This window comes from Ahaetulla prasina, chromosome 17 (genome assembly GCF_028640845.1).
Source record: "Ahaetulla prasina isolate Xishuangbanna chromosome 17, ASM2864084v1, whole genome shotgun sequence".
NCBI classification, from domain to species: Eukaryota; Metazoa; Chordata; class Lepidosauria; order Squamata; family Colubridae; genus Ahaetulla; species Ahaetulla prasina.
This window is the reverse complement of record NC_080555.1, coordinates 9,914,423-9,942,179: the sequence shown is the minus strand read 5'-3', so window position 1 is coordinate 9,942,179 and position 27,757 is coordinate 9,914,423. Positions and strand designations below refer to the sequence as shown.

Sequence of the window (27,757 nt, the reverse complement as noted above, 5' to 3'; positions counted from 1 at the left end):
GCAAATTAAACAATGCTCTGGGGAACGATGCATTTCAAGGCTTTTCTGACCCACAATGAATGAAATGAATGCACTTTCGAAAGAGGGGGGGTGGAGGAAGCTGTTTTTGCCCTCCCCAGGCTCCAAGAAAGTCTCTGGAGATTGAGGGGACCTTAGCCCAGCTGGAGATCCAAGCAAATTAAACAATGCTCTGGGGAACGATGCATTTCAAGGCTTTTCTGACCTACAATGAATGAAATGAATGCACTTTCGAAAGAGGGGGTGGTGGTGGAGGAGGCTGTTTTTGCCCTCCCCAGGCTCCAAGAAAGTCTCTGGAGATTGAGGGGGGGCAAAAAATGGGCCCACCAGTAACCTTTTTGCCGTCGCATGCCAAAAGTGGGGGAAGCGCAGGAGGGTCACACGGGGGGAACAGGGCGTGGAGGGGCATTGAATTACGGGTGTGGGCACACGCGTGCATGACACCCCCCCATGCCCCCCCCCGCTTTTGGCACACAGCAAAAAGGTTAGCCATCACTGATATAAGGCCAGTGGGCAGAAGCTTGGACGATGCCAGAGTGACTGCTAGTTTGAGACAACCCAGGACCCAGAGGTTTGTCTTACAAACAGTGGTTTATCTACCAATTATATGCAGTACCCTGTTTCCCCGAAAATAAGACATCCCCCGATAATAAGCCCAATCGGGCTTTTGAGCGCATGTGCTAAAATAAGCCTCCCCCCAGAAATAATAAGCCCTCCCCCAAAAATATTTAAATGCAGAGCTGGAAATCAGGTAAGATATCAGGCCGTGATAGCTCAGGCTGGTAAGAAGCCTGTTATTAGAACACAGCAGCCTGCAATTACTGCAGGTTCAAGCCCCACCAGGTCCAAGGTTGGCTCAGCCTTCCATCCTTTATAAGGTAGGTAAAATGAGGACCCAGATTGTTGGGGGGGCAATAAGTTGACTTTGTAAATATACAAATAGAATGAGACTATTGCCTTATACACTGTAAGCCGCCCTGAGTCTTCGGAGAAGGGCGGGATATAAATGTAAATAAATAAATAAATAAAAAGATGGCGAGAGGAGCCCCGCCTTGCCCCACACGCCCCAAAATAATAAGACCTCCCCAAAAATAAGGCCAAGTGCTTATTTTGGGGTTCAAATAAATATAGGACAGGGGTCTTATTTTTGGGGAAACACGGCGTATATATACATACACGTGCTAAGCTAAGTACAGACAGATAAAACCAACCATAAATAGATACAATACAAATAAAACCAGTGTTAAAAAACTTATTAAATTTGGCCCATAATTAAAATACATTAAAACCGTAAAAACCCCATTAAAATTATTATTATTATTATTATTATTAATAATAATAATAATAATAATAATAATAATAATAATAATAATAATAATAAATAATAATAATAAAAATTATTATGTCAGTCCTAATCCTAATGAATCTTTTATCTATAGAAAGCTTCTTAAAGTGCACTAACCCTGCTTCCTCAGTCTTAAAGGGGCAGGTCAGCTTTAAATCTTCATTACCCTGACAGACTAGAAGACCTCTAAGGTCCCTATGATCCTACCTGTCTGTCTGCCTTTCTAAGAGTGGAGAGTGAATGTGCTTCTTTCCTTTCAGGACAAGCCAGCAGTCATTTCCATCCAGAACCTGATTGTCCGTGATATTGCCAACCAGGAGAAAGGCATGTTCCTGATCAGCAACACGCCACCCGAGATGTACGAGGTTCACGCTGCATCGCGGGATGACCGCAACACCTGGATGAAGGTCATCCAACAGAGTGTCAAGCTGTGAGTGTCGGAGAACCTTGCTCGGGCAGGTCATCTTTCCTCACCTCCTTCTGTAGGTCTGGCAGGCAACCAGACCTGCACCCAGGAGTGGGATTCAGCTGGTTCGGGCCGGTTCGGGAGAACCGGTTGTTAATTTTCACCTGGTTCGCCGAACCGGTTGTTCCAAGGACTGGCTGACCCCGCCCACCCTGCCCCTCCCCTCCCAGGAGTCTCCACACGGCCCCGTTTTGGATGCCAGGTAAGTGCAGGGCATGCGCGGAGACTCTGAGAGGGCGAAAAACGGGCCTACCAGAAGTCCGGAAACGGGTCTGTTTCCAGCCTCTGGAGGGCTTTCAATGCCCAGCGGAGGCTGTTTTCGCCATCCTGGAGGCTCCAGAGCCTGGGGAAGGCGAAAATGCCCCCACCACCACCACCGTGGTGCAGCAGACCGAATAGGCCACACCCCCATGGCCACGCCCACCTGATTCACTGCCCGGTTGCTGAATTTTTTTCAATCCCACCCCTGCCTGCACCTTTCGTAACGCAAGGAGTTGAAGCCACCTCCAGTGCCTGATGGGCTTTGCTAAAGGACTACTCTGAGCAGGCTCTGTTCGATGTTGGCCTTATTTTTATTTTATTTATTTATTTATTTTTGCATTTATATCCCGCCCTTCTCCGAAGACTCAGGGCAGGCTTACACTATGTCAAGCAATAATCTTCATCCATTTGTATATTATATACAAAGTCAACTTAATTGCCCCCAACAATCTGGGTCCTCATTTTACCCACCTTATAAAGGATGGAAGGCTGAGTCAACCTTGGGCCTGGTGGGACTTGAACCTGCAGTAATTGCAAGCAGCTGCTGTTAATAACAGACTGTCTTAGCAGTCTGAGCCACAGAGGCCCTTAGGGTGTGATGTGAACCCAGCCCGTTGTGGCTTCCAAAGCATGGTGCAAAGCAGATCACTCTACGTCAGGGGTGTCAAAGTTGCTTTCACTGAGGACCTCATCAGGGTGGGTGTTGGACCTTGGAGGGCCGGGGTGGTCGTGACCAGGGCGAACATGGCCAGCTCAACGTCACTCGTGCCAGGGTGCCTGTGGTAGGCCCTTTAAGCCAGGGGTAGTCAACCTTTTTATGCCTACCGCCCACTTTTGTATCTCTGTTTGTAGTAAAAAAATTTCTAACCGCCCACCGGTTCTACAGCAATGCACCATGTATTGTCATCTGCGCATGCCTCTCACGCATCGTGGATTGGGTTTTTTTTGGGGGGGGGAGGAGGCGCCGGCTACCAGCTCTGCTTGTCTGTTACAGCTGGGTGGTGTGGGGGGAGATGCGCGAGCTATTCTGGGACGAGGCTCTTTTGTTTGCGGTCGCACTATAGCGCCACTTAGTTTCACTCACGTAATGTGAACTAAACTTATGTGCGGGCGATACAAATAGTATATTTTCAGACATTTAAATTGTCACGGGGAATTTTATGAAAACCTAATGAAAATGTTTTAAAATAATGCTATGAAATTTTTTTAAAAAGTCAATTAAATAAAAAAAAAAGGAAAGTGCTTCAGAATCGGACAAAACCCCTACCGCCCACCGTGAAAGCTGGAACGCCCACTTGTGGGCGGTAGGGACCAGATAACTACCACTGCTTTAAGCGCTCTGCCAGCGAAAACGGGCTCCCAAACCCCGTTTTGAGCTGCGACGGCCTCCTGCAAGTTAAGGACTACCTGTACCAGAGCTGGAAGGGACCTTAGAGGTCTTCTAGTCCAGCCCCCTGCTCAAGCAGGAGACCCTCGTATCATTTCAGACAAGTGTCCAGTCTTTTTTTAAAAAAATTCTCGTCTTTCGTGACCCAAATGGTTAACCTGATGACCTTTCTCCTTGCCTCACCCCTGCAGCTGTCCTAACCGGGCTGACTTCCCCTTCATTGAGACCGAGAGCGAAGCCTCACTCAGGAAGCTGAAAGGTAAGGTCATTCCCCGCTTCCCCGGGCAGAGTTTGCCTTTCCCTCCTGCACCTTCCCCTGGCAGCCACCTTCGCTTCCTTCCTTTCTTCCTTCCTTCCCATAGATAAGATTCAGCAGTGCGACCAGGAGATTGGCGCCCTTCTCAGGGAGAAAACAGAACTCTTCGCGGACCTCGTGGCTCTTCAGAGCGGCAGGGAAGACAGCCCTTCGCCCTGGGTGAACCCCCGCACTCTCTTCCGCACCGAGTCTTCGGACTCCCTGCATGGCGAGAAACTGATCCAGGAAGCCATCAGAGAAGGTACCGTTCTCCCCCCACGCCAGACCGCTGCAAGGGAGAGACCATTTTGGAAAAAATGGGGCTCTAGATCAGCGGTCGGCAACCTTAAACACTCAAAGAGCCACAAAGGTCCTAACCCTGTGATGGCAAAACTATGGCACGCATGCCCAAAGTGGCACACAGAGCCATGTCACCTAGCACACGCGGTGTTGCCCGTTCCTTTTCCGGGTTTCTGGTTGCGCATGTGCGTGCGACGATCAGCTGGCCTTTTTGTGTGTGGCAATGCCAGAAACTGGAAGAGGAGACAGACTTGGCAAAATCCTAACAGGCCTGTGTTGGCGAGACTCAACCAAGCCAAGATTGCAATTGTAATTTTGGTTACACCCAAGCAGAACGAATGTTAGTTCTTTTCTTTGATTGGAGAAAGGAATATGGCACAATTTTTGAGTCGCTGTGGGCTTGGATCTGAACCTGAAAATACTCTGCATCTTGTACCTCTGATTTGCATCTCATTGACAGTTTCCCAAAGGTTTGGGGATTGGGAAGCAACATTGGGAATGTTGCAAAGCAATAGTACTTAATAGCAATAGTAATAGCACTTAATAGCAATAGCACTTAAGACTTATATACCGCTTTAGAGTGCTTTACAGCCAGAAGTGGGTTTCAGCAGGTTCTTACCAGTTTTGGAGAACCAGTAGGGAGAACTAGTAGAAAAAATTCTGACTGGCCCCACCCCCATCTATTCTCTGCCTCACAAGTCCCAGCTGATCGGAAGGAAATGGGGATTTTGCAGTATCCTTCCCTTGGAGTGGGGTGGTAATGGAGATTTTACAGTATCCTTCCCTTGCCATGCCCACCAAGCCACACCCACTGAGGTATGCCACGCCCACCAAGCCACACCCACAGAACCGGTGGTAAAAAAAAATTTGAAACCCACCACTGTTTACAGCCCTCTCTAAGCGGTTTACAGAGCAAGCCTCTTGCCCCCAACAATCTGGGTCCTCATTTTACCCACCTGGGAAGGGCGGAAGGACGAGTCGACCTTGAGCCTGGCAAGGTTCGAACTGCCAAATTGCAGGCAGCCGGCAGACAGCAGAAGTAGCCAGCAGTACTGCACTCTAACCACTGCGCCACCGTGGCTCATATATATAAAACCACATGTTGTTACAGAACAAGAATATCTGTTTGTTAACTATATGTGTGTGTGTGTTTTCTGTCTCTCTTCACCAACATATACATCCCCAGTGGAAGTTTTGAAAGATCTCGTCATGGGACCCACCTGGGACTCAGAGCAGAACCACATGCAGACTCCCAGCAGCTGCTCCAGCCCAAACCCCAGTAATACCGCAAGTAAGAGCCCCCCGCTTTTCTTCTTCAGCCCCCACAGCTTCCTCCTGGGTCTAGGACAGGGGTCTGCAAACTTGGCTCTTATAAGACTTGTGCACTTCAACTCCCAGCAAAGCTGGCTGAGGAACTCTGGGAGTTGAAGTCCACAAGTCTTATAAGAGCCAAGTTTGCAGACCCTGGTCTAGGACAACTCGCCACGACCAACTCACTGGGCCAAGTCTCCACAGCCAGCTCATCCCAGGACAATTTGCCACAGCCAAGTAGCCACAGGACCAATTGCTACAGGACAAAAGTTACGCAGTGAAATAGAATCATTAAAGAAAGGTTGCCAAGGTGTGAGCAGGGGGAAGGGGAGAACTAAATAAAATGTGAAACCTGAGAGCTCCGAATGGGAAGAGGGAACAGAGCTGTCAGAGAGAGAGACAGACAGACAGAGAGAGCCTGGGCTGTCCGTCAGCCCTCAGATGGAGAGTCAACAGCCCCCAGATCTGGAGGTGGCTGATGAGGAAGAGGAGGAACAGCTGGGTCCAGTGCCTGATGCACAGAAGCCAGAGGAGAGGAGAGCAGTGGAAATCTACGGGCCGGTCCTCAGGACGGAAAAGCCACCTGCTGCTAGCAAAGCCCCACCACAGCTGTGGGGATAAAAGGCAGGAGGCGGAAGATGAATAGATGTGGCAGTCAACTATTCATCCCCCTGCCGGAGAAGACTTGTTAGCCTCTGGTGAGAGAGAAATTTTGCCGGGGCTGCCGGCGCTCCTAATGAAGGAATCTTTTGAGTTCACTTCAGAGGGTTTGTCGTGTTTGGGAAGCTGAGTCAGGACAGCCCCAGGGTGAGTTGGCCATGGCGAATTAGCAGCAGCGAGTTGGCCACAGCAAGTTGGCTTTGGCATGTTGTCCCATTCCATTCTCCTTTGCGTCTCCTCACCCTGAAGCCCACCCACAGAAGGTCCCTGAAAGTTCACTGCTGTTGTGTCTCGTCCGATCTCACTTCAGCCGGGGTCTTCTTATCTGCTTCTGGAATGTTCTAGTATGCCTCCCGGCCCCAGCCCTGGCTCCATGCCCAGACAGGCTGAAGAGGAAGAAATACCTCCAGCCCCCAGCTCTGGCTCCATGCCCAGGCAAACGGAGCAACTAGACCCCTCCCCCACAGCATGTGAGCCTGAGGGAGGTCAATTGCCAACAGCTGCAGACTGGAGTGACCCTCGCGTCAGAAGACTTGATAGGCGGAGGCAACAGAAGGAAGGGAGGGGCAGGCCTGGATAAGTGCTGAGTCATGGAGCCACACCCCATGGCCTATATAAAGGACCTGCTTTCTGGCATTCTCTGAGTCAGGCAAAGTCTAAACATATCTTGCTGAAGTCACTTTCTGGTCTCCTGCCTGCCCTGAGGACTTTGCTAGGACTTTGGCAGAGCTGCAGAGGCAAGCCTGATTCGGATTTCCCTGACCCGGCCATCAGCGGAGGAGTGGGACACGACAACTGCAGGCTTGTCTTATATAGTACTGTGGTCAGAGGTTCTAGGTTCTAGGTGCTGACCCAGGCATTTGGGTTAATTTACTTAACTGTGTCTCAGATCAGGGGTCTCCAACCTTGGTCCCTTTAAGACTTGTGGACTTTGCTGGCTGAGGGACTCTGGGAGTTGAAGTCCACAAGTCTTAAAGGGACCAAGGTTGGAGACCCCTGTCTCAGATAACCATGTTGCTGGAAGTCTCGGGCGAATGACTTTTCCGATTTATCTCTGAGGACGGGGTGTGTGTGATGGTGGATAGAAGCAGAGGACAAAACTGAAGGGTTTTTTTCTGGGGGAAATTTGTCACCCTTTATTTTTAGCGTCCGAATCACCGCGGAAGACGTTTTGCCTTCACTTTCTGGGAGCTAACCACCTCTCCCTTCTCTACCCACAGATGGGGAGACTGGAAGTATGAACAACGCTCTTGAGTTTACCAGAGTCGAGGCTGGTTCAAACCATCGGGTGAGTTTTGGGAAGCAGCGGGATGGCAGCTGATGAGCCCCGTCCCCGTTTCGGTGCTGCAGCCGGGCTCGGCAGCTGCCTTCGTTGAAGAACTCCTGGGTCGGTTGCCCACTTTGTACATGAGCAGAACCTTCCATTGGCCATGGTTTATTCACCACTTGCAGAAGGCTGATGGGGTTTTTGAAGCTTTCTGCAAGAGTTCTTTTTAAAGAAGGCCAATTTAAAAAAAAAAATTATAGGGAAAGTGATTTCTCCCCGACCCCAAAAAAATCTGATGGAAATCTTGAAATACCTTTAGAAATGATAATCTCCCAGCTTGGTCGTCGGGGGGAAAAAAGGCTTATTGCTAGGAAAATTTGGGGATCCTGCTAAAGACCACGGTGCAGGGGTGAAATCCAGCAGGTTCTGGAGAACCGGTAGCGGAAATTTTGAGTAGTTTGGAGAACCGGCAAATACCACCTCTGGCCGGCCCCAGAGTGGGGTGGGAATGGAGATTTTGCAGTATTCTTCTCCCAGGAGTGGGGAAGAATGGAGATTTTGCAGTATCTTTCCCCTGGAGTGGGGTGGGAATGGGCATTTTGCAGTATCCTTCCCCTGGAGTGGGGAGGGAATGGGGACTTTGCAGTATCCTTCCCCCTGAAGTGGGGTGGGAATGGAGATTTTGCAGTATCCTTCCCCCTGGAGTGGGGTGGGAATGGGGATTTTGCAGTATCCTTCCCCCTGGAGTTGGGTGGGAATGGGGATTTTGCAGTATCCTTCCCCCTGGAGTGGGGTGGGAATGGGGATTTTGCAGTATCCTTCCCCCTGGAGTGGGGTGGGAATGGGGATTTTGCAGTATCCTTCCCCTGGAGTGGGATGGGAATGGGGATTTTGCAGTATCCTTCCCCCTGGAGTGGGGTGGGAATGGGGATTTTGCAGTATCCTTCCCCCTGGAGTGGGGAAGGAATGGGGATTTTGCAGTATCCTTCCCCCTGGAGTGGGGTGGGATGGGAATGGGGATTTTGCAGTATCCTTCTCCTGCCACGCCCACCAAGCCATACCAAGCCACACCCAAAGAATCGGTAATAGGGAAAAAAAATTGAATTTCACCACTGCCACGGTCACTCCCGAAACATTCAGCAGCTTTCCGTGGCCTGGCTGGGATGACTGGGAAATTGGAGGGCGGGGCGGGTGGTGGTGGTCCAGCTGGAGGGAGGATGGGGGTCCATCAGGAACTGGAGAGGACTCACTCTTCTTGGGGTGGGTGGGAGGTCTTGGCCACCCTTCTGTCTTGAGCTGGCCCAGATTCAGGTCCCTTGCTGACCTCTCAGTCGATTTTGGCACTGTGACCTCTGATGCGGTTGATGCCTTCCTCCCTTTAGGATGGAAACGGCAACCAGTTGCAGGCCAAAGGAGTGCAGGAGGTGAGTTGGAGGCGTACCTGAGAGAAGGGGAGGGATGATGGAGGGAGCTTGGTCTGGCCAGGCTTAACGCAGCCTCCCTCTTCCCCAATCTCCAGGAGATGCTGCAGCGCCTCAAGAGCCTCTATTCTCTACTCCATGGACTGCAGGTTAGACCCGCCACTATTAAAGGGTTATTAAACTTACATTAAATTAATGGAACGCCGTTAAAATGATAGTTCTCCCTTTAACCGTATCGAAAGCTGTGCCCTGGGCTTACCAACGGCTCTGCACTGGTGCTCCTGCCAAGCAGAGCAGCTGACATGGCTGCCTCTCTCCTTCTTGTGACCTAGGCCCAAGTAGTTATTACCAGACACAATCAGTCCTAAACAAACATAGAACAGCTGAGAATTACTTCATTCTCAGCTTAGTCCAAATTAAGTCCAAAACAAATAGAGTCCTTCATAAAAAGTCCTTCGGCCTTATCACAAACCTTTGGCTTCTTTGGCACCCTGCCAAAGGCTTTTCTTGGCAATGCCCCACGAAGTTCAGAAACAAGAGAAGCCGACTAAAAACAAATGTAGCAATCTTGCTTTCCTACAAAGAGCCCAAGAGCCATTGCTGCTCTTTTAAGCCTTATGGGAGGGGCCAATCATCTCCTGACCTTACTCCTGAGTTGTCCTTTTTGCTTGAGCTGCTCTTGCCTTCTGGCAGCTCTTCGCATGCGTGCACTAGGAACAGGCTCCTCCTGTTCCTCTGCCTCTCTGCTGTCCCCCTCTGGAGGCTCCTGAGTCCACGCATAGCTCCCAGTTGGCCCTGGCCCCATCTCTGCTTCTGACGCAGAGCCCACGTCCGGGCCTTCCCCTGGCTCCAGGACTGACCCAACGTCCTCCCCAGCCTCCTCACTCTCCGACTCCACTGTCAGGTCCGCAGGCTGCTGGCGGACCACAACACTCCTATCCAACCTTCATGAGCTGACAGCCTGACATTATCTTTTTTATTTATTTATTTATTTATTTATTTACATTTATATCCCACCCTTCTCCGAAGACTCAGGGCGGCCTGCATTGTGTAAGGCAATTATCAACAGGGTTGTGGGGATGATTGGATTCTAAGGAAGAAGAGGGAGATGGAAGCCCAACCAGCTAAGCTCAGCTAAGAATATGCAGAGCTGGGAACTGAGCACCCGTTTCCTAAACCAGAGTTCCCCAACTAGGAAAGGGGATAGTTTGAGCAAGCGGCCGGCAAGCACACACGTGCAGCTCCGTTCGCATGAGTGGCATGCACGCCTGCCTGTTGCTCGCACAAATGGAGCGTGTGCAGGCCCTTGCCGGCCGTTTCCACAGCCCAGTTTGCAAACCCCTCACGGCCTATTAGTGGGTCACGGTCCACAGGTTGGGGACCCCCTGTCCTGACTCAGCCTTCCATCCTTCCGTGTGGTCGGTAAAATGAGCGTGCGGGTTGTTGGGGGCAATACACCGACTCTGTAAACGGTTTAGAGAGGGCTGTAAAAGCTCTGTGAAGCGGGATATAAGTCTAAGGGCTATTTCTAGTGTTTAGGAAACGAACCCTCAATTCGCACTTTCTCCATCTCCGCATTCTGTTCGGCTGACCTTGTGCTGGATGGGTGCGGCTCACTTTCTGGGCCGGGCCCAAACACCCCCACCTCCCCACCTCCACCCAGATTACAATTCATCCCCCCTCCACTCCCGTTGCTAATGTCAGGCTGGCAAGATGCGACGCGAAGCTAGAAGCAGACCGGCAGCCATGACAGTAACGCCCAGCTGGTTGGGGAGGGTAGAGAGAAGCTGCCTGCTGCCCTTTTCCTTTTTCTCCCTCAGGGCGCCGTAGCGCATCAGGACTCCCTGCTGGCCTTCCAGGCGCAGGAGGGCGGGGAATGGCGGGAACGGCTGAGCCGCAGCAACTCCTGCAAAGAGGCTCCCGCGACCGACCAGCAAAGCACGGAGCTCTCGCTCCTGCAGAAGCAGCACGCCCTCTTGCAGCAGGAGCTGAACCGCTGCCGGCAGCTAGGCCAGGAGAAGGCCCAAGAGGTGGCTGCCCTGGAGGCCCGGCTGAGGGAGAGCGAGGGCGAGAGACAGCGGCTGGAGCGAGAGGTGGACGAGGCCCGGAGGCAGCTGGCCGCTGGCCCCCGGTTGTCCATGGAAGCCGTCTGGATTCGGAAGGGAGCTGAGCCCCGGAGGCGCAGTTTGCCTGCCGGAGATGCCTTGTACCAAAGTTTCACCCCTCCTCCAGTGAGTGCATCGGGATCGGTGCCAAAGGCTTGGGGGAAAACTCCCCAAAAGGGGGTTAGTGTGGGGAGGCTATGGGCTGCATTTGGTCTCCTTCAGCTCCCCCAGGGTTTTCCAGCCAAGGAGCTGCGATCTGCTGCCAACTGCATTCTAGCTGGATTCCCCCAAAGCAGGTTCTACCCTAAAGCCCGACTACGGTGATGTGTGTTAATTTATTGCGCTTGCATTCTTTCTGTCAGATTCTACTTAAATTGCCTTCGAGACCCCTGCTTGGAGTGTCAAGGCAGCTAGAATAGAATAGAATAGAATTTTTATTGGCCAAGTGTGATTGGACACACAAGGAATTTGTCTTGGTGCATCTGCTCTCAGTGTACATAAAAGAAAAGATACGTTCATCAAGGTACAACATTTACAACACAATTGATGATCAATATATCAATATAAATCATAAGGATTGCCAGCAACAAGTTATAGTCATACAGTCATAAGTGGAAAGAGATTGGTGATGGGAACTATGAAACGATTAATAGTAGTGCAGATTCAGTAAATAGTTTGACAGTGTTGAGGGAATTATTTGTTTAGCAGAGTGATGGCCTTCGGGAAAAAACTGTTCTTGGTCTAGTTGTTCTGGTGTGCAGTGCTCTATAGCGTCGTTTTGAGGGCAGGAGTTGAAACAGTTTATGTCCAGGATGCGAGGGATCTGTAAATATTTTCACGGCCCTCTTCTTGATTCGTGCAGTATACAGGTCCTCAATGGAAGGCAGGTTGGTAGCAATTATTTTTTCTGCAGTTCTAATTATCCTCTGAAGTCTGTGTCTTTCTTGTTGGGTTGCAGAACCGAACCAGACAGTTATAGAGGTGCAAATGACAGACTCAATAATTCCTCTGTAGAATTGGATCAGCAGCTCCTTGGGCAGTTTGAGCTTCCTGAGTTGGCACAGAAAGAACATTCTTTGTTGTCCTTTTTTAATGATGTTTTTGATGTTAGCTGTCCATTTGAGATCTTGCGATATGATAGAACCCAGAAATTTGAAGGTTTCTACTTTTGATACTGTGTTGTCAAGTATTGTGAGAGGTGGAAGTATGGAAGGGTGGAGTTCTTTAAAAAAAGAAGAAGACTTTAATAGATTAACAGAGTTGGAAGGGACCTTGTAGGTCATCTAGTCCAACCCCCCCCCGCCCAAGCAGGAGACCCTACACCGTTTCTGACAGACGGCAGTCCAGTCTCTTCTTGAAAGCCTCCAGGGATGAAGCTCCCACAACTTCCTTTTTTTTAAAAAAAATTTTTTTATTTTATTTTATAATCAAACAAACATTTAATACATCAGTCATTCCTTCCATGTGACACCTCGGTGTTTTTTTTCATGGCTCCATCTTTTTGCTGTTTCTTCTTTCCTCACTTCACTTTAATCTATTACCATTTTCCCACAAATATACTATTCTAATTATACCATTTTCTTACATAATTATCCATTGCTTATCTATACCTTTTTTTCTAACCAATGGTAGAAGTTATCTCCTATCTTAAAATATTCTGAATCCTCTCTTTCTTTGATCATCAAAGTTAATTTCTGCACAATCTTAAAATTTTTCTAATAATTTCTCCTTCCAGGGGTATTTTCTCTGTTTTTCCAATTTTGCGCAAAAACAATTTATTTATTTATTTATTCACATTTTTATACCGCCCTTCTTCGAAGACTCAGGGCCATGTACAGCAAGTAAAACGACAATAATACAAAAACCATTTAAAATACCATAACAAAATTAAAAATCTAATTAAACTGCTGTATACTTAAAACTATTAGGTAAAAAATACAAAAGATAAAAACCCCTGTTAAAAAAACCCGCTAAAATCTCCAAATATTAAAATCAATCAATCAGGCCAGCCCCACTTGGTGAAAAAAGAAAGTCTTGAGCTCGCGTTTAAAGGTCCGAAGATCAGGGAGAAGATGGAATCCCACCAGCAGCTCGTTCCACAGAGCCGGGGCCCCCACAGAGAACGCTCTTCCCCTGGGGGTCGCCAGCCGACATTGGTTGGCCGACGGCACCCTAAGGAGGCCCTCCCTGTGAGAGCGGACTGGACGCACCGGACAATGGGAGGGAACTGGCGGCAGCAGGCGGTCCCGTAAATATCCCGGTCCAATGCCATGGAGCGCTTTAAAGGTGATAACCAACACCTTGAAGCGCACCCGGAAGACCACCGGCAACCAATGCAGCCCACGCAGGAGAGGTGTTACATGGGAGCTACGAGGAGCTCCCTCAATCCCCCGCGCGGCCGCATTCTGTACCAGTTGGAGCCTCCGGATGCTCTTCAAGGGGAGCCCCATGTAGAGAGCATTGCAGTAATCCAAGCGGGAAGTGACGAGGGCATGAGTGACTGTGCATAACGAGTCCCGGTTCAGGAAAGGGCGCAATTGGCGAATCAGGCAGACCTGATAAAAAGCTCCCCTGGCGATGGCCGTCAAATGATCTTCTAAAGACAGCCATGTGTCCAGGAGAACGCCTAAATTGCGCACCGATTCCCTGGGGAATCTTGCTGCTGTGATTACCTGTATAATCAAATAGATATTTTCTTTACTAATTTTCTCTGGGAGAATACCCAATAAGAACAGCTCTGGTTTTGGGTCAATGTTTTGTTGGATCATTTCTTCTAACTAACCCTTTATTTTCTCCCAATAATTTTTGGCTTCTGGGCATGTCCAAAGCTCTCCCAACTTCCGAAGGCAACTTCTTGCCACCAGAAGTTGTGGGTGCTCCAATGCTGCAGGTGTATTAAGAAGAGACGGGACAGCCATTTATCCAGAAGGGTATATAGGGTCTCCTGCTTGAGCAGGGGGTCGGACTAGAAGACCTCCGTGGTCCCTCCCAACTCTATTGTGATTGAGGGAAGCTTTTGATGGTCCTTCTCGGACGCAGAGGCGTGGGAATGCATTTTAGCAACTGAATCTCTTCCTTGGGACGCTCAACTCCGACTCTTCTTCACTCCTTTTCTTCTCCACAGCAGAACCGAGTCGGAGAGCCCCTCTCGCCCGGCTGCCACTCCCTGCACCGGACCTTCCCCAGCGGCCAGCGGGATGAGGTGGCCTTCGCTGGCCGACTGCAGGAGGAGGCAGAGGAACAGCTGCAGGTGCTGATGGAGGAGGAGGGCCTGGGCAACTCCCGCTCTCCCCCCTCCAGCCCCAGAGGTGAGTTGGAGCCCCTACCGTGAGGCTGGCCTGGGCAGCCGCCCCTCTTAACCTGACCAGGCGAAGCCAGATACAGGTAGCTCTCGACTTACAACAGCTCATTTAGTGACCGTTCAAACGTTACAACGGCGCTGGAAAAAAACAAACAAACCCGACTTAGGACCCTTTTTTTTCACACTTAACGACCATCGCTGCATCCCCCTCACGGTCACGTGATCAGAATTCAGAAGCTTGGCGGCTGGTTCACACTTACGACGGTTGCAGTGTCCCCCCCCCCGGGGTCAAGCGATCCTCTTTTTACGACCTTCCGACAAGGCAAAGTCCATGGGGGAAGCTCAGAGCCGTGGGTGGCTCAGGCTGTAAGACAGCCTGTTATTAAACACCGCTGCTTGCAATTACTGCAGGCTCGAGTCCCACCAGGCCCAAGGTTGACTCAGCCTTCCATCCTTTATAAGGTAGGTAAAATGAGGACCCAGATTGTTGGGGGGGCAATAAGTTGACTTTGTATATAAATATACAAATAGAATGAGACTATTGCCTTACACAATTTAAGCCGCCCTGAGTCTTCGGAGAAGGGCGGGATATAAATGTAAAATTAAAAAAAAGGAGTCACTGAACAACCACCGGGTTACTCATTTAACACGTGCAATGATTCCCTTAACAAACGGTGGCAGGAAAAGTTGTAAAACGGGGCAAGGCTCCGTTAACCAATGTTCACTCACTTAGCAACATCAATCTTGGGTTCGGTGGTGGTCGTAGCTCGGTTGACTACCTGTGTCATGCTCTGCTGCGGGCACAAACACTGAGAACCTCCAGGGGGCAGCCAGGTGCCACTTGGTCCCCTTAGCCAGGCATTTGGAGCCTTGTCCTCCTGCCCTTCCCCACTCCCCAGGTGAGTCCTGCTATCCTAGTGGAGTAGAGTCGCTTTGGATACTGAGATGGGATCTGGGCAGGAGTGGGATTCAAAAATTTTATCAACTGGTTCTCTGCCCGGTTGCTGAGTGGGCGTGGCCAGGGTGGGTGTGGCTTACTCGGATTCCTGCAGCACAGCTGGGGAGGCGTTTTTGCCCTCCCCAGGCTCCGGAGGCTTTTCTCGAGCCTCCGGGAGGGCGAAAACATCCTCCCCAGGACTCCAGAAGCCCTCCGGAGGCTGGAAACGGGCCCATTTCCAGAACTTCTGGGAGGCCCGCTTTCTGCCCTCCCAGAGCCTCCACACGGGATGTGCACTTACCTGGCATCCAAAATGGGTCACGTGGAGACTCTGGGGGTGGGCAGGACCAGTCAGTCCTTGCAACTACCGGTTCGGCGAACCGGATGTAAAATTAGCATCCGGATCTCCCGAACTGGCTGAATCCCACCCCTGGGAGCAGGAGCTATAAATTTAATGAATCAACACAGAACGGGGATGTTCCACGTTCCACACAAAGTGGAAGCACGGCGGTCTCGGCGAAGGCGGCCCTTCCGCCATCCAGGAATTGCCTCTTGCTACTTTTCAGATTTCCTGAGGATGCAGGATATTCCAGAAGAGGTGGAGAGCATCCACGAAGCCAACGCTGGTGACGGAGACCTCCTGGGCAGTTAGATGGTGCCAGGTGCCATGAGCCACCGAGGACCGCCTTCCCCCCTGCCCATCCCATCCCTCCCTTTTCTTTGATCGAAGCCACACCCGCCAGGGTGTTTCAGGGACTCGGAAGACCACCCCATGTGAACTCTGGGCTGGACTGGGGGAGGGAGAGGGAGGGAGGGTCGAAGAAACACGTGTCCCAAGAGCGGGTGGAAGGGCAGCCCCACTGAGCTGCACATCCCCAGGGACCGTCGCCAATGGACGGGCTGTTGACCTTGGCCAACGAAACGGGGCGGTAGGAACCTTCCTTTCTCTGGCTCGTGTTGCTGGGTTTGAGGCGGGCGCTTTCTGGGGCCCATAAAGGCCGCCGGACCCGGTGCGTTCGGGGCCGATCGGGGCCCTAACCCACTCCTACTGTACTTCCTGCAGTTTAAACTTTTTATTTATTTTGGAAACGGGTGGAAGCTAGCTCGACCCATCCTGATGGAAGATATTTTAAATTATTGTTATTTTTTTTTTTAAAGTTGTCTCTGCTTTTGTTTAACACTTTCAGGGGGGGGTCCCTATGAGCATTCAGGGCAGGAAAGTAGTGAGATTGCTGGTCAGCCCCTTGGCCTTGAAAGGAGAAGACAAGTTGACCAAGAAGGACCTTCCAAGATCCTTCAAATATGCGACTCGGTCAACCCTGAGGCTCTGGATATATTTTTTTTATATATATATTTTTCAGCTTCACAAGCTGCTCTCCTGCTGGTCAGCCTTGTTTAGTTGAGGAAGTTTTTTCCCTTTTTGAAATCCGGTGTTTCCCACAAAAAGAAGGAATTTTGACTGATTTCTCGCTCTTCCCCCAAGAGAGAGATTGGTTTGCAAACACCCAATTCTGACTTCTTACCCACAGCAGAAACTTGATTAGCGTTAAGGCAAGGGCCTCTTCTTTTCAATCTACTAAATCTTAACTAAATGGGTTTTGGGGAAGAAAAATAGATTTGGGGTCTGCAGAAAAATGCAAGTGTTCTACCAACAAACATTCCATACCTGTGTGGACACAATGTCATCGTATATGACCGGTTAAAAATCAAAAAGGTGGAGATATATATATTTTTGTGCAAAGCTAAATTGCGATGAAGCCATTCTTACCACCAGGCAGGAAGGAAATATTTTCTTGTTTCCAAGCCTTATGCCCTCCAACTATGTGTATCGTTGGGTTTGCAGAACAATATCTCTGTTTGGGAATTTAGATTGTGCTATGAAAATTCAGAGTCTGGTTTTTTTTAATTGGAGGAGGGGAGAGACCAGGAGCAAAGCCACAATTTTCAGGGTTTTTTTTTAAACCAAAGCTTTAGTGGGCTTTTTTTTTTTCCATTAAAAATACGTATCAGGGGAAAAAAAACATCAGGGATTAGAAATTGACTTTGAAATTGGCCTGATTTCTAGCTTGATTGGAAACTTAGCTAGATGTGATGGTTATCATTGCTATTATTTTTTACATTGCCATTGACACAACTTGCACACCCACTGAGCGTGGGTAGCCCGAGGCCCTTTTCTAAAGACCAACTTTTCTAAAAAAAAACAAAAACTAATTTTCCTAAATTTGGTTTTGATCATTCCTTGAGACGATTATTCCTGAGAAGAAATTCTCCCTCTGGGAGAAATGAAAAATAAATGAAGGAATTGTGCAAATCGGAAACAGAGGTCTCTTTCTCTCGTCCTTGTACAATTAAAAAAAAAAATTCACCACTTTTCTTTACAACTTTAAGACTTGTGGACTTCAGTCAGCTTTGCTGGCTGAGGTATTCTGGGAGTTGAAGTCCACAAGTCTTAAAGTTGCCAACGTTGGAGACCCCTGCTCTAAGTTGCTATTTCGGTCAATTCCATCTCAATTTCTGCCGAGAATAAATGTGTGAAAAAAGAAAAAAACTCAGCTTGGTTGTTAGAAATTGTCCAGGGCTCCTTACAGGTCACTCTTCAGATGGCCAGAAACTCCCCAACAACCTTTAATTATAGAAACACCCTCCAATCCGTATTTCTCTCGCTTTAGCCATTTTTTAAAAATTCCTTTTCAACCCTTAAAAAGAGATTTTCTTTTACTGATTAAAAAAAAAATACAAAAACCCTCCTGCGATTCTGACCAGTAACACCTCTTAACAGAAAAGGTTTAAAAAAGAAAAGAAAAAAGAAAAGAAAAGAAAAGAATGTGCCACGAAGGACTTTTTTTTTTTAAATAACAAAGGAGAGTGAATTTTTTTTTATAAATGTATATGAAGATTTAAAAAAAATGGTTTATTGTTTTCCTGTTGATTTAACTTGTAAAAGAAAAAGGGGACCAGAAAAGTTTAATTAAAGATATCAAAACTGAGATTGCGTGTGACCGCTTTGCTGAGGGGAGGAGATGCAGAGGGTTGGGTTGACAACCCCCTCCCACAAAGGCCAAGGAGCAGGGGTGAAATGCTCCCGGTTCGGACCGGATCTCGCGATCTGGTAACGATGGGGGCAGGTAGTTCGGCGAACCGGTAGCAAAAATCCCTGTCCCTGCCCCCCACCGCCCATGCCTCGCTGTTCCTCTTCTCTGTCCCTGAAGCTCTCGGTGGTGATATAGCTGCAAATGGCTTTAAATGACTGCCGCGGCGCTTCAAAGGGCCACACTACAGCTGATCAGCGCTGTAGGCGGCTAGTAGACTGGTGCCTCTATTTTTAAAGAAGGTAGACCGGTGCGCTCCCAAAAAAAGGCAATTAGTAGACCGGTGCCTCTATTTTTAAAGAAGGTGGACCGGTGCCTCCCAATAAAAGGCAATTAGTAGACCAGTGCCTCTATTTTTAAAGAAGGTGGACCGGTGCCTCCCAATAAAAGGCAATTAGTAGACCGGTGCCTCTATTTTTAAAGAAGGTGGACCGGTGCCTCCCAATAAAAGGCAATTAGTAGACCGGTGCCTCTATTTTTAAAGAAGGTGGACCGGTGCCTCCCAATAAAAGGCAATTAGTAGACCGGTGCCTCTATTTTTAAAGAAGGTAGACCAGTGCACGCTCAAAAAAAAGGCAATTAGTAGACCAGTGCCTCTATTTTTAAAGAAGGTGGACCGGTGCCTCCCAATAAAAGGCACTTTGTAGACCGGGGCTTCTCCGTAAAAGGCACTTGGTTGACCGGGTCCTCTATTTTTAAAAAAAGGTAGACCCGTGCCTCCCAAGTTTTGTATACTTTATTATTTTTATTATTTATTATTATTGACCATGCCCATTCAGTCGCCTGACCACCAAGCCACACCCACCAATTAAGCCACGCCCACAGAACCGCTAGGGGAAATTTTTAGATTTCACCCCTGCCAAGGAGGACTGGAGGGGTCCTTGGTGCTTTCCGAGTTTGGTTGTTTTCTTGCAGATGTTTCATTACCCAAGTAGGAAACATCATCAGTGCTACAAGGGAGTGGGGTTTGGAGGGAGGAGGAGGAGGACTGTGGGGTCCTTGGTGGTCTCTAAACTTGGTTGTTTTCTTGCAAACGTTTCATTGCCCAACTAGGGAACATCATCAGTGCCAGAGGGCAAGGGGGCAGTGGCAGCAGTGAAATGCACTTACCTTTGCTACCGGTTGAGGAGTGTGAGCGTGCACGCCACTTCTGCACATTTGCTTGCTCTTGCTCAAGCAGGGGACTGGACTAGAAGACCTCCAAAGTTCCTTCCAATTCCATATTCTAACGTAGACAGATTTGACAAAACAGCCAACTTCTACACCATCAGGTCGGTTTCAAGTCGCCCCTTAGAGAAACGTGGAAGAAATTCTCGCCCTGCCCAAAGAGTAAGGGCAGAGACCCTGGAGCTCTTTCTTCAGGGGAAGGAAATTTCTGAAGAGTTCCAAAACATGTGCAGAAAGCCACCGATGATGGAAAGGATCAAGGGCTCCGCAGGGAGTGCGGCGACACACCTGGCGTGCAAGATTACCTTTAGAAGTGAGGTTTGCTGTCTACTGCATATAAAGAAAATCAATATAAAATGTTTATAGAGTAGGGGTCTCCAATCTTGGCAAATTTAAGACTTGTGGACTTCAATTGTGGAGTTAAAGTCCACAAGTCTTAAAATTGCCAAGATTGGAGACGCCTGCTATAGAGGGCATATGCCTCCTGAAAAACTGGCAAAATTGTTTAATCAGCTAAATGTTGGAAATGTTACCAGTTACCAGGATCTTATTTATCATATGTAGTGAACATGCCCAGAAGCTAAAAATTATTGGAATAAAATTAAGACATGGCTAGAAGAAATGACCCGACAACATATTGATTTAAAACGGGAGCTGTTCTTATTGGGTATTCTCCCAGAGAAAATTAGTAAAGAAAAAAGATTTACTTGATTATACATGTAATAACAGCAGCAAGAATTGTTTTTTGCACAAAACTGGAAAATGGAAAAAATACCCCTGGAAGGAGAAGTTATCAAAAAAAATAATATTTAGATTGTGCAGAAATGAATAGATTAACTTGGGATGTTCAAAGAAAGAGAGGATTCAGAATATTTTAAGATACGGGATCAATTTTACCATTGGTTAGAGAAAAGATACAGATAAGCAAATCGATAGTTACGTAAGAAAATGGTACAATCAGAATATGGTACTTGTGAAAAAATGGTAATGGATTAAATTGAAATGAAGAAAGAAGAAAGAACAAAAAGAGGGAGCCACGAAGAAAACACCGAGATGTCCCACAGAAGGAATGACTGATGTATTAAATGCTTGTTTTGTTTATAAAATAAATAAAAAAATTATGAAAAACAAAAAGCGTGGGGATTGCGAAGCTACCCTCGTCCGGTCATTTTGCTGTTGTGCAACGTTGGGATGGGATAGCAACAGAAAAACCGGTTTTCTCAAGCATCCAAGCAGGCTGGGAAAAACCAGATTTCTCTTCTCAGCTGTGTGAACTATAAAAGTTCAGGAAGTTGAAAAAGAACCTGTCAACGTGATGGACTTTGATCTGTCGTATCAAACACTGGAATCCGACATCGACAAGAGACTGGGTACGCCGAGTTCAACTTAGTTTGGCAAATACTGGACGATACTAATAAAAATTTCCCATGCATGTTCCTTGAGTAAAAATCTCCATTTTATTCTGAGCCAATGCACAGGGCCTAAACTATAGCTGGAGCTCCAAAACCTCCCTTGGTTGTTTCAAATATATTTCTGGCAAAGGGGACCATTCGATCGATTGATTTTTTTATTTTATTTTATTTGTCACAACAGCATACACAAGCATAAGCACGAAGCAACGGTAGGACAGGAACGGTAGGCACGTTTGTGCTCTTATGCACGCCCCTTATAGATCTCTTAGGAATGGGGTGAGGTCAATAGTAGACAGTTTTTGGTTTGAGAAGAGACCACAGAGTCAGGTAGTGCATTCCAAGCATTAACAACTCTGTTACTGAAGTCATATTTTCTGCAATCAAGATTGGAGCGGTTAACATTAAGTTTAAATCTATTGTTTGCTCTTGTACTGTTGTGATTGAAGCTGAAGTAGTCTTTAACAGGAAGGACATTGCAATAGATGATTCTATGAGTTAAACACATTGATTGATTGATTCATTTATCGAGTAGAGCCCAGCCTTCCTTAGCAACGTGTGCTTCCTCCTCAGATTTATTTTTATTAGTCCAGTGGCTGTATTTGCGCAACCTGTTAAATTTTATTAACTTCAAGGCTTGGTTTCGTTGGCTGGGTGCTTTGAGTGTTGTGCAAATGGAACTCACTGGTTCTTTAATGAAATGTATTGTGCAAACAGGGAATTTAGATGAATTCGCTAGCGGAGTTTCAATAATGTCTCCCAAACTGGGGCCAAAGACAGGAATGAATTAACAAATTATTTGTTCTAACAAGAAACTAAAGCATAGATTAGGTTTTAGTCTTCAGTGGGCTGTGAGGTGAACTGGGCTGATAGAGGGATATGCTTAAGGCAGGACTAGAACTCACAATCTCCTGGTGATTGGCGCAGTCACCCAGCAGGCTTTCATGCCTATGGCAGGACTAGAACTCTCAATCTCCTGGTGTTTGACCCAAAGTCACCCAGACAGCTTTCAAGCCTAAGGAGGGACTAGAACTCACAATCTTCACAAATTCATCGTTTCAGGCCAACCGATTGCTAGTTGGTTTAAAAACCAGAAGTTACAATATGTTTGGCTCCATATTTGCACACCAAATGAAAAGCACACAAGACAATCGCCTTCAGGATGAGCAGATAAAAGAGAAATTTCCAGTGTTTGTCCGAAGACGGAAAAAGAGGAAATTAAACTTGGCATCGACTAATTAAACAGGGAGAAGAGATCAAGCCAAGCGGTTCCGGAATGGAGGCAGGCCTTGGGGATGGAGGATGCTTGGACAGTCAGACGGGGGCGGGGGGGGGGGGGGCCTCCAACCTTGGCCACTTTAAGACTTGTGGATTTCAATTCCTAGAATTCTAGGAATTCAATTCTAGGAACTGAAATCCACAAGTCTTAAAGTGGCCAAGGTTGGAGACCCCTGCTTTAGACGGACCCTTTCCATAGCTACCTTGGCTCCCCCTCTCTGGATCCCACCAGGAAAGCCGTTTGTAGCCCAGGAGATTTAGAAATCTGGCTCTCTAACACTGGGGAAGGACCAGGGGAGACACGAGATCATCTTCCGATATTTGAAGGGCTGCCCCAGAGAGGAGGAAGCGGGGTCAAGCTATTTTCTAAAGCACCTGAAGGCCAGACAAGGAATAAAATGGATGGAAACTGACCAAGGAGAGATCCCACTTAGAAATAAGGAGGAATTTCCTGACAGTGAGAACATTCAACCCGTGGGACAGAAGTTGCCTTTGGAAGTTGTGGGAGCTTCATCCCTGGAGGCTTTCAAGAAAAGATTGGACTGCCATTTGTCAGAAATGGTTTAGGCTCTCCTGCTTGAGCAGGGGGTTGGACTAGATGATCTATAAGGTCCCTTCCAACTCTGTTCATCTGTAAAAGCTGGAGATGCTTGGAGACCCTCTGTGGACAGGCAGAAGAGCCTTTCCCAGGACATTCACCTTGTGCTGGCTCCTGAAAGAGCCCCCCCCCCAGCTCCCTCCGGTCCCACAGTTCCCTTGCCTCCTCCTGGAGTGGTGGATGATGGAGTTGGTGTCCCTCCCACCCATCCCCAGAAATCTGCATCTCTGTTTTGACTCTCATATAAACATTTGAATCACTCTGCAAAGGAAGCTACAAACTGGGTTTATTGTGTTTGCTCAAAACCTGATTACGGCTGGTTTTGCCTTGGGGAAGGTCCAGGTTGTGACTTTGGCCTGGGTGGATCCTTCCCTTAACTGCTCCACAGTTCACGGCAGGCAGCGGTGTGAAAACGAATTCCGGTTTTTCTCCCTCTGCAAGAAGGCGGAACCTGTAAGAGCCCCTTTCCGAAGGTGCTTTGGCAGCTACCAAGGCTGTTGCCGCCACTTACAATTCTTTGTAAGCAAAGGCATTTGAGAAGCGCACCGAGTCCTCATACGGAGCCTTCCCTTGCATCCAGCCAGTAGATGATTCGCAGGTAGACTGCCCCAGAAAGTGGAGGTTTCATTTAGCTTGGCTAAACACGCGCAGAAGTCCAATCGACATACACCTGAACGTTCTGACTTTTGGCTTCCTTGGGACATTTGTGTCCAAAACTGTCCTGGCAGGTGACCTGGCTTGGCTCTTCGGCTATGGGCGCAGTGTTGTCTAAATACCCACAGCATTCTTGACATGCACATTCCTGCCTGTACATTGCCCCACTGTACATTGCCAAAGTCCTCCCTGGCCCTTTTTTGCCCAAAACAAAGATGTTCGGCAGCATCGGGTGAGTTTTCCACCCCACATCCTCTAAGAGAAAAAACATACATGTAACATGCCCTTCCTTCCACTTGGCTCCAGTTCAGAGATGCCCCAGCAGAGCAGGACAGCAGGAACCAAGGAGGAAGTTGAAAAACAAGCAGGCATTTAAACCTGGACTGGATCAGCCTTGAAAGAATTTAGAGAAAGGGATCCACTCCTCTACTCTCAGAGATCCTCTCCTCTCCTTGTCTTCCCTTTCCCTTCCCCTCTCCTCCCATTCTCTCTTTATTTTATTTATTTATTTATTTTTATTTATTTATCGTATTTGTATACCGCCCTGTCTCCCTAGGGACTCAGGGCGGTTCACAGGCAAATAAAAAGGTACATATAAATACAGAATAAAATATCAATTTAAAAACTTATTCTACACAGCCAATAATTAAAAAAGAACAATATAAATAATAAAACCCATTAAAACCAGTATAAATTTAGAATCTAGTCCAGTCTTGCGCAGATGAATAGATATGTTTTAAGCTCGCGGCGGAAGGTTCGGAGGTCCGGAAGTTGACGAAGTCCTGGGGGGAGTTCGTTCCAGAGGGTGGGAGCCCCCACAGAGAAGGCCCTTCCCCTGGGTGTCGCCAAACGACACTGTCTAGCAGACGGCACCCTGAGGAGTCCCTCTCTGTGAGAGCGCACGGGTCGGTGAGAGGTATTCGGTAGCAGCAGGCGGTCCCGCTGCTGCTCTCCTCTCCCTCTCCCCTCTCCTTTCCCCCTCCCCTCTCTCATCTCTCATCTCCCCTTCCCTCTGCTCCTCCTCTCCCCTCTCCTCCCCTTCTCTCTCCCCTTCTTTCCCCTCCCCTCTCTTCCATTCCCTCTCCTTCTCTCTCTCCTCTTCTCCCTCTCTCCTCCCCTTCCTCTCTCCCTTCCCTCTCCTCCTCTCTCCCCTCCCTCTCTCCCTTCCCTCTCCCTTCCCTCCCTTCCTCTCCCTCTCCTCCTCTCTCCCCTCCCCTTTCTCCCCTTCCCTCTCCCCTCCCCTCCCCTCCTCTCTCCTCTCCCCTTCTCTCTCCTCTCCCCTCTCCTCTCCTCTCCTCTCCTCCCCTTCCCTTCTCTCTCCTCTCGTCTCGTCTCTGCTCTGCTCCGCTCCGCTCAGCTCCCCTCCTATCCTATTGCAAAAGGGCAGCGATGGGAGGGGAAATAGGCAGCTGGGGGCAATGGGAGGTAATCCCTTACTTTACTGAGGCTCAGGGCTGAGATCGACCAAGCCTGGAACGGCTTGGATTGTGGTAGGTAATTACTTAACAACCTGTAGTTCTCAGTTAACGACCATAGCAGATAGTGCCAGAATTGCCATTGTAAGTCAGTGGAGTCATGCGATGTCTCTCTTTATGACCATACTGACCGACAGTGAAAATTGCGGTCCTAACGATCATTGTAAGCCGGGGGGCTATTTGTGCAACTCAGAGCAGTGCAGAAGACCAAAGCAAGCCGCGAGCATGATCCAGACCTCCACTTCTGTGGCTTCATGCGGAACTAACAAGGGCAGGGCCACAGAACTCTCTCAAAACCCTGTTCAACACCTCTTCATTCTAGATGTCTGGGAGAAGAAGAGGAGGCCATAACTCACTGGAGGAGAAAACAATCGTCCAAGGGACATTCTTGAATCATGAAGAAGCTTGGAGCCGAGTTCCAATTCCAAAGGCCGGTCCCCAGTTGCGCAGGTCTTTGATTCGATAAAAGCCCCAAATCGGAATTCTGATCATGGGATTTCCTTGGGTCTGAAGCGCCCTTCCTCACGGCCCAGAAGATGCTACTCCGAGAGTGAGGTCCGTTTTCTCTGCCTCCAAGACGGTAGAGGAGGCATTATCCTCCTTTGCTCGGCTTTGAGGATTGTGGGGGAGATCGGAGGGGCCGAGAGGCAGGGCCTCCAGCGCCCCCTCCTCCCAGGCCTTGTGGGAGGAGAACAGCTGGTAGGAGGCGATGGAGGACAACCTGCGGAAGGTATCCTTCATCGCTTCTTGGAACTCGCGGCGGATCAGGCAGTAGAGGACGGGGTTGAGGCAGCTGTTGGCATGAGCCAAGCAAGTGGTCAGGGGGAAGACGTAAGTGTGGAGATAGTGGAAGGTGTCGTCCATGGGCAGAGCCCCGAATTTCGCCAGAATGCCCCAGACAGTGACCACGTGATTAGGGAACCAGCAGACGAAGAAGCAACCGACCACCAGGCGGACGGTGGCGGCGACCTGGTTGTGCCGCGTCAGGCTGCGGCTGGGAATGTGGTGAAGTTTGAGAAACCGGAGGAGGTGGAGGTAGGAAGTCAAGATGACCACCAAGGGGATTGCGAAGGTGAACACCACTCTCTGGAGTTGGTAGATCCCCAAGTGATACGGGCTGGGGAATTGGAAGAGGCAGAGTTCCACCCTGGCGACACTTACCACTCCGGCATAGACGGTTGTCGGGACGGTGGCTCCCACCGCCAGGGCCCAAAGGATGGCAGTGATGCACTTGGCCGCCCGGGGTGTCATCCTTAACCCATCCTTCACAGCGGAGACTACCGACCAGTAGCGGGTGACCCCCATGGCCGTGAGCAAGAAGACATTGGCGTAGATGCTGAGAAGAGTCAGGGAAGGGACGGCTTTGCACATGGCTTGGCCGAAGGGCCACTGGAAATCCCGCACCACCTCCGTGGCCCAGAAAGGCAGCATCAGGGAGAATTGGAAGTCGGCGGCCGCGAGGCCAAAGACCATGATGTTAATGGCGGGTCTGGACCTGTCCTTCTGGATCCAAATGAGGTACATCACCAGGCTGTTTCCCAAGAGGCCCGCCGCGCACACCAACAGGTAGACCGTTGCAATGAATATTCTTATGCCGAACGAAACATCCGATGAGACCAAGGCAATGTCATCGCTGAACAAGTCAAATATCCCCGTCGAGGTCCCGTTTGTGATGCTGACGTTCCAGCCGGGACCCCAAAGCTCCTTCTCATCCATCTTGTAGCAGAAACGGATTCCCAGAAAGGTTCTTTTCCACAGCCCCTCTGACCATTGCACAGTGGAGGCTGGGATGAAGCGGCAATATTTTTCCCAAGAAAATATCTGTCCAGATCTTCCAGAAGAAGGACCTCCCCAGAGCTGCTCGCCCGCCTCGCTTGCAAGGAAATCAGAGGCGTGGGCACAAGGATGTTGCTTCTGGGCCTCCAGCCTTCTCTTTCTTTCACCCTTTTGATTAAAAAAAAAAAAACCACAGGGAGCTCCAGTTTTTAGCTTTCTTTTCAGTATCCAAATCGTCGCTGGAGCCGAAGCTGACGACTGGCTGGGAAAAGAGAAATAGGCGGTCGATCTGAGTCTGGGACTTGCACGCCACACCCAGCTTGAAGACCAAGGACAGCCTTCCTGTCGGGTGGGCAGGGCAAGGGAGCCTCCTGTCCTCGCCTGGCACGCCTGTGGCACTCCTTATCTCCCGACCGCAAACACAAGCTCTTTATGGAGGGGGCTTCGGGAAGCCAACCTGCAGTAAATATTTTGTAGCCCGGTTGATGCTGATTACAGGTTGGTGCAACCTATTCTGACGTATGCCGGCGAAACACAGAAGCTCACAATCGATACAAAAGCTACGAGTGGCGCAAAAAGCCATGGAAAGATGCGTGCTCGGCATCACAAGACAAGATATGCACATGGATTAGAGAACAAATATACGATGCCGTCAAGAGAGTAAAAGATGGAGCGGTGCAGTGGTGGCCTAGAGGTGGAGTTCTCGCCTCGCAATCAGGAGGCTGTGAGTTCGATCCTAAGTAGAAGCAAATATTTCTCTCTCTGGCACAATGTGAATATACCTGCTGAACAAAACTCCGCATTGGTGATAGGGAGGGCATCCAGACAGTAAATGCTCAATTCCATTCAGCTGCTCAGGCTCCACCCCGCAAGGAATTATGGGGTCATTAAAAGAAGATGAGGATGATGATCAAGAGAGTAAAAGAATGGAAATGGAAACCGGATGGTCCCATAGCAAAAAGAACTGATGGGAGGGGGGACCAAGGCAGTCGTAGAATGGATCCCACTGGATTAAAAAGCCTCCACGAAAGAGACCTAGAGCAAGGTGGCATCAGCAAGTATGGAGGACCCAACTGGCAAAGGAGAGCTCAGGACCATATTGGTTGGAAATATGCGGAAGAGACCTTTATCCTGCCGTGGATAGACCCTGGTTAGAATGACAGAAGTTGTGGGAGCTTCATCCCTGGAAGTTTTCGAGAAGAGACTGGACTGCCAACTGTCAGAAATGATGTAGGGC

At 48.9% G+C, this 27,757-nt stretch overlaps 2 protein-coding genes across 8 annotated transcripts in view; one reads left to right on the top strand and one right to left on the bottom strand.

Annotated features, from left to right (window-relative positions):
* The window catches only part of ARHGEF2 (Rho/Rac guanine nucleotide exchange factor 2), a 186,120-nt gene extending 168,059 nt beyond the window's left edge, over positions 1-18,061 (top strand). For 6 of the 7 annotated variants that reach the window (XM_058159844.1, XM_058159843.1, XM_058159841.1 and 3 more), the window contains 10 exons: positions 1,624-1,793; positions 3,669-3,736; positions 3,840-4,034; positions 5,259-5,363; positions 7,264-7,331; positions 8,693-8,734; positions 8,830-8,880; positions 10,552-10,962; positions 13,961-14,144; positions 15,641-18,061. In XM_058159844.1, coding sequence (XP_058015827.1) covers positions 1,624-1,793; positions 3,669-3,736; positions 3,840-4,034; positions 5,259-5,363; positions 7,264-7,331; positions 8,693-8,734; positions 8,830-8,880; positions 10,552-10,962; positions 13,961-14,144; positions 15,641-15,726 — 1,380 coding nt within the window. In that variant the 3' untranslated portion in view covers positions 15,727-18,061. The remainder of the gene's footprint in view (positions 1-1,623; positions 1,794-3,668; positions 3,737-3,839; positions 4,035-5,258; positions 5,364-7,263; positions 7,332-8,692; positions 8,735-8,829; positions 8,881-10,551; positions 10,963-13,960; positions 14,145-15,640) is intronic. The other variant, XM_058159842.1, reaches the window with a different exon arrangement.
* Positions 18,062-24,600: 6,539 nt separating this feature from the next.
* On the bottom strand, positions 24,601-27,127 carry LOC131186742 (relaxin-3 receptor 2-like). Its single transcript, XM_058160635.1, has one exon. The coding sequence runs from the start codon at positions 26,458-26,460 to the stop codon at positions 25,267-25,269; it is 1,194 nt and encodes a 397-aa protein (XP_058016618.1). The 5' UTR covers positions 26,461-27,127; the 3' UTR covers positions 24,601-25,266.
* Between the last annotated feature and the right edge of the window lie 630 nt (positions 27,128-27,757).

Coding starts and splice junctions, on each gene's coding strand:
- LOC131186742 (XM_058160635.1), bottom strand. CDS start 26,460: ATGGATGAGAAGGAGCTTTGGGGTCCCGGCTGGAACGTCAGCATCACA.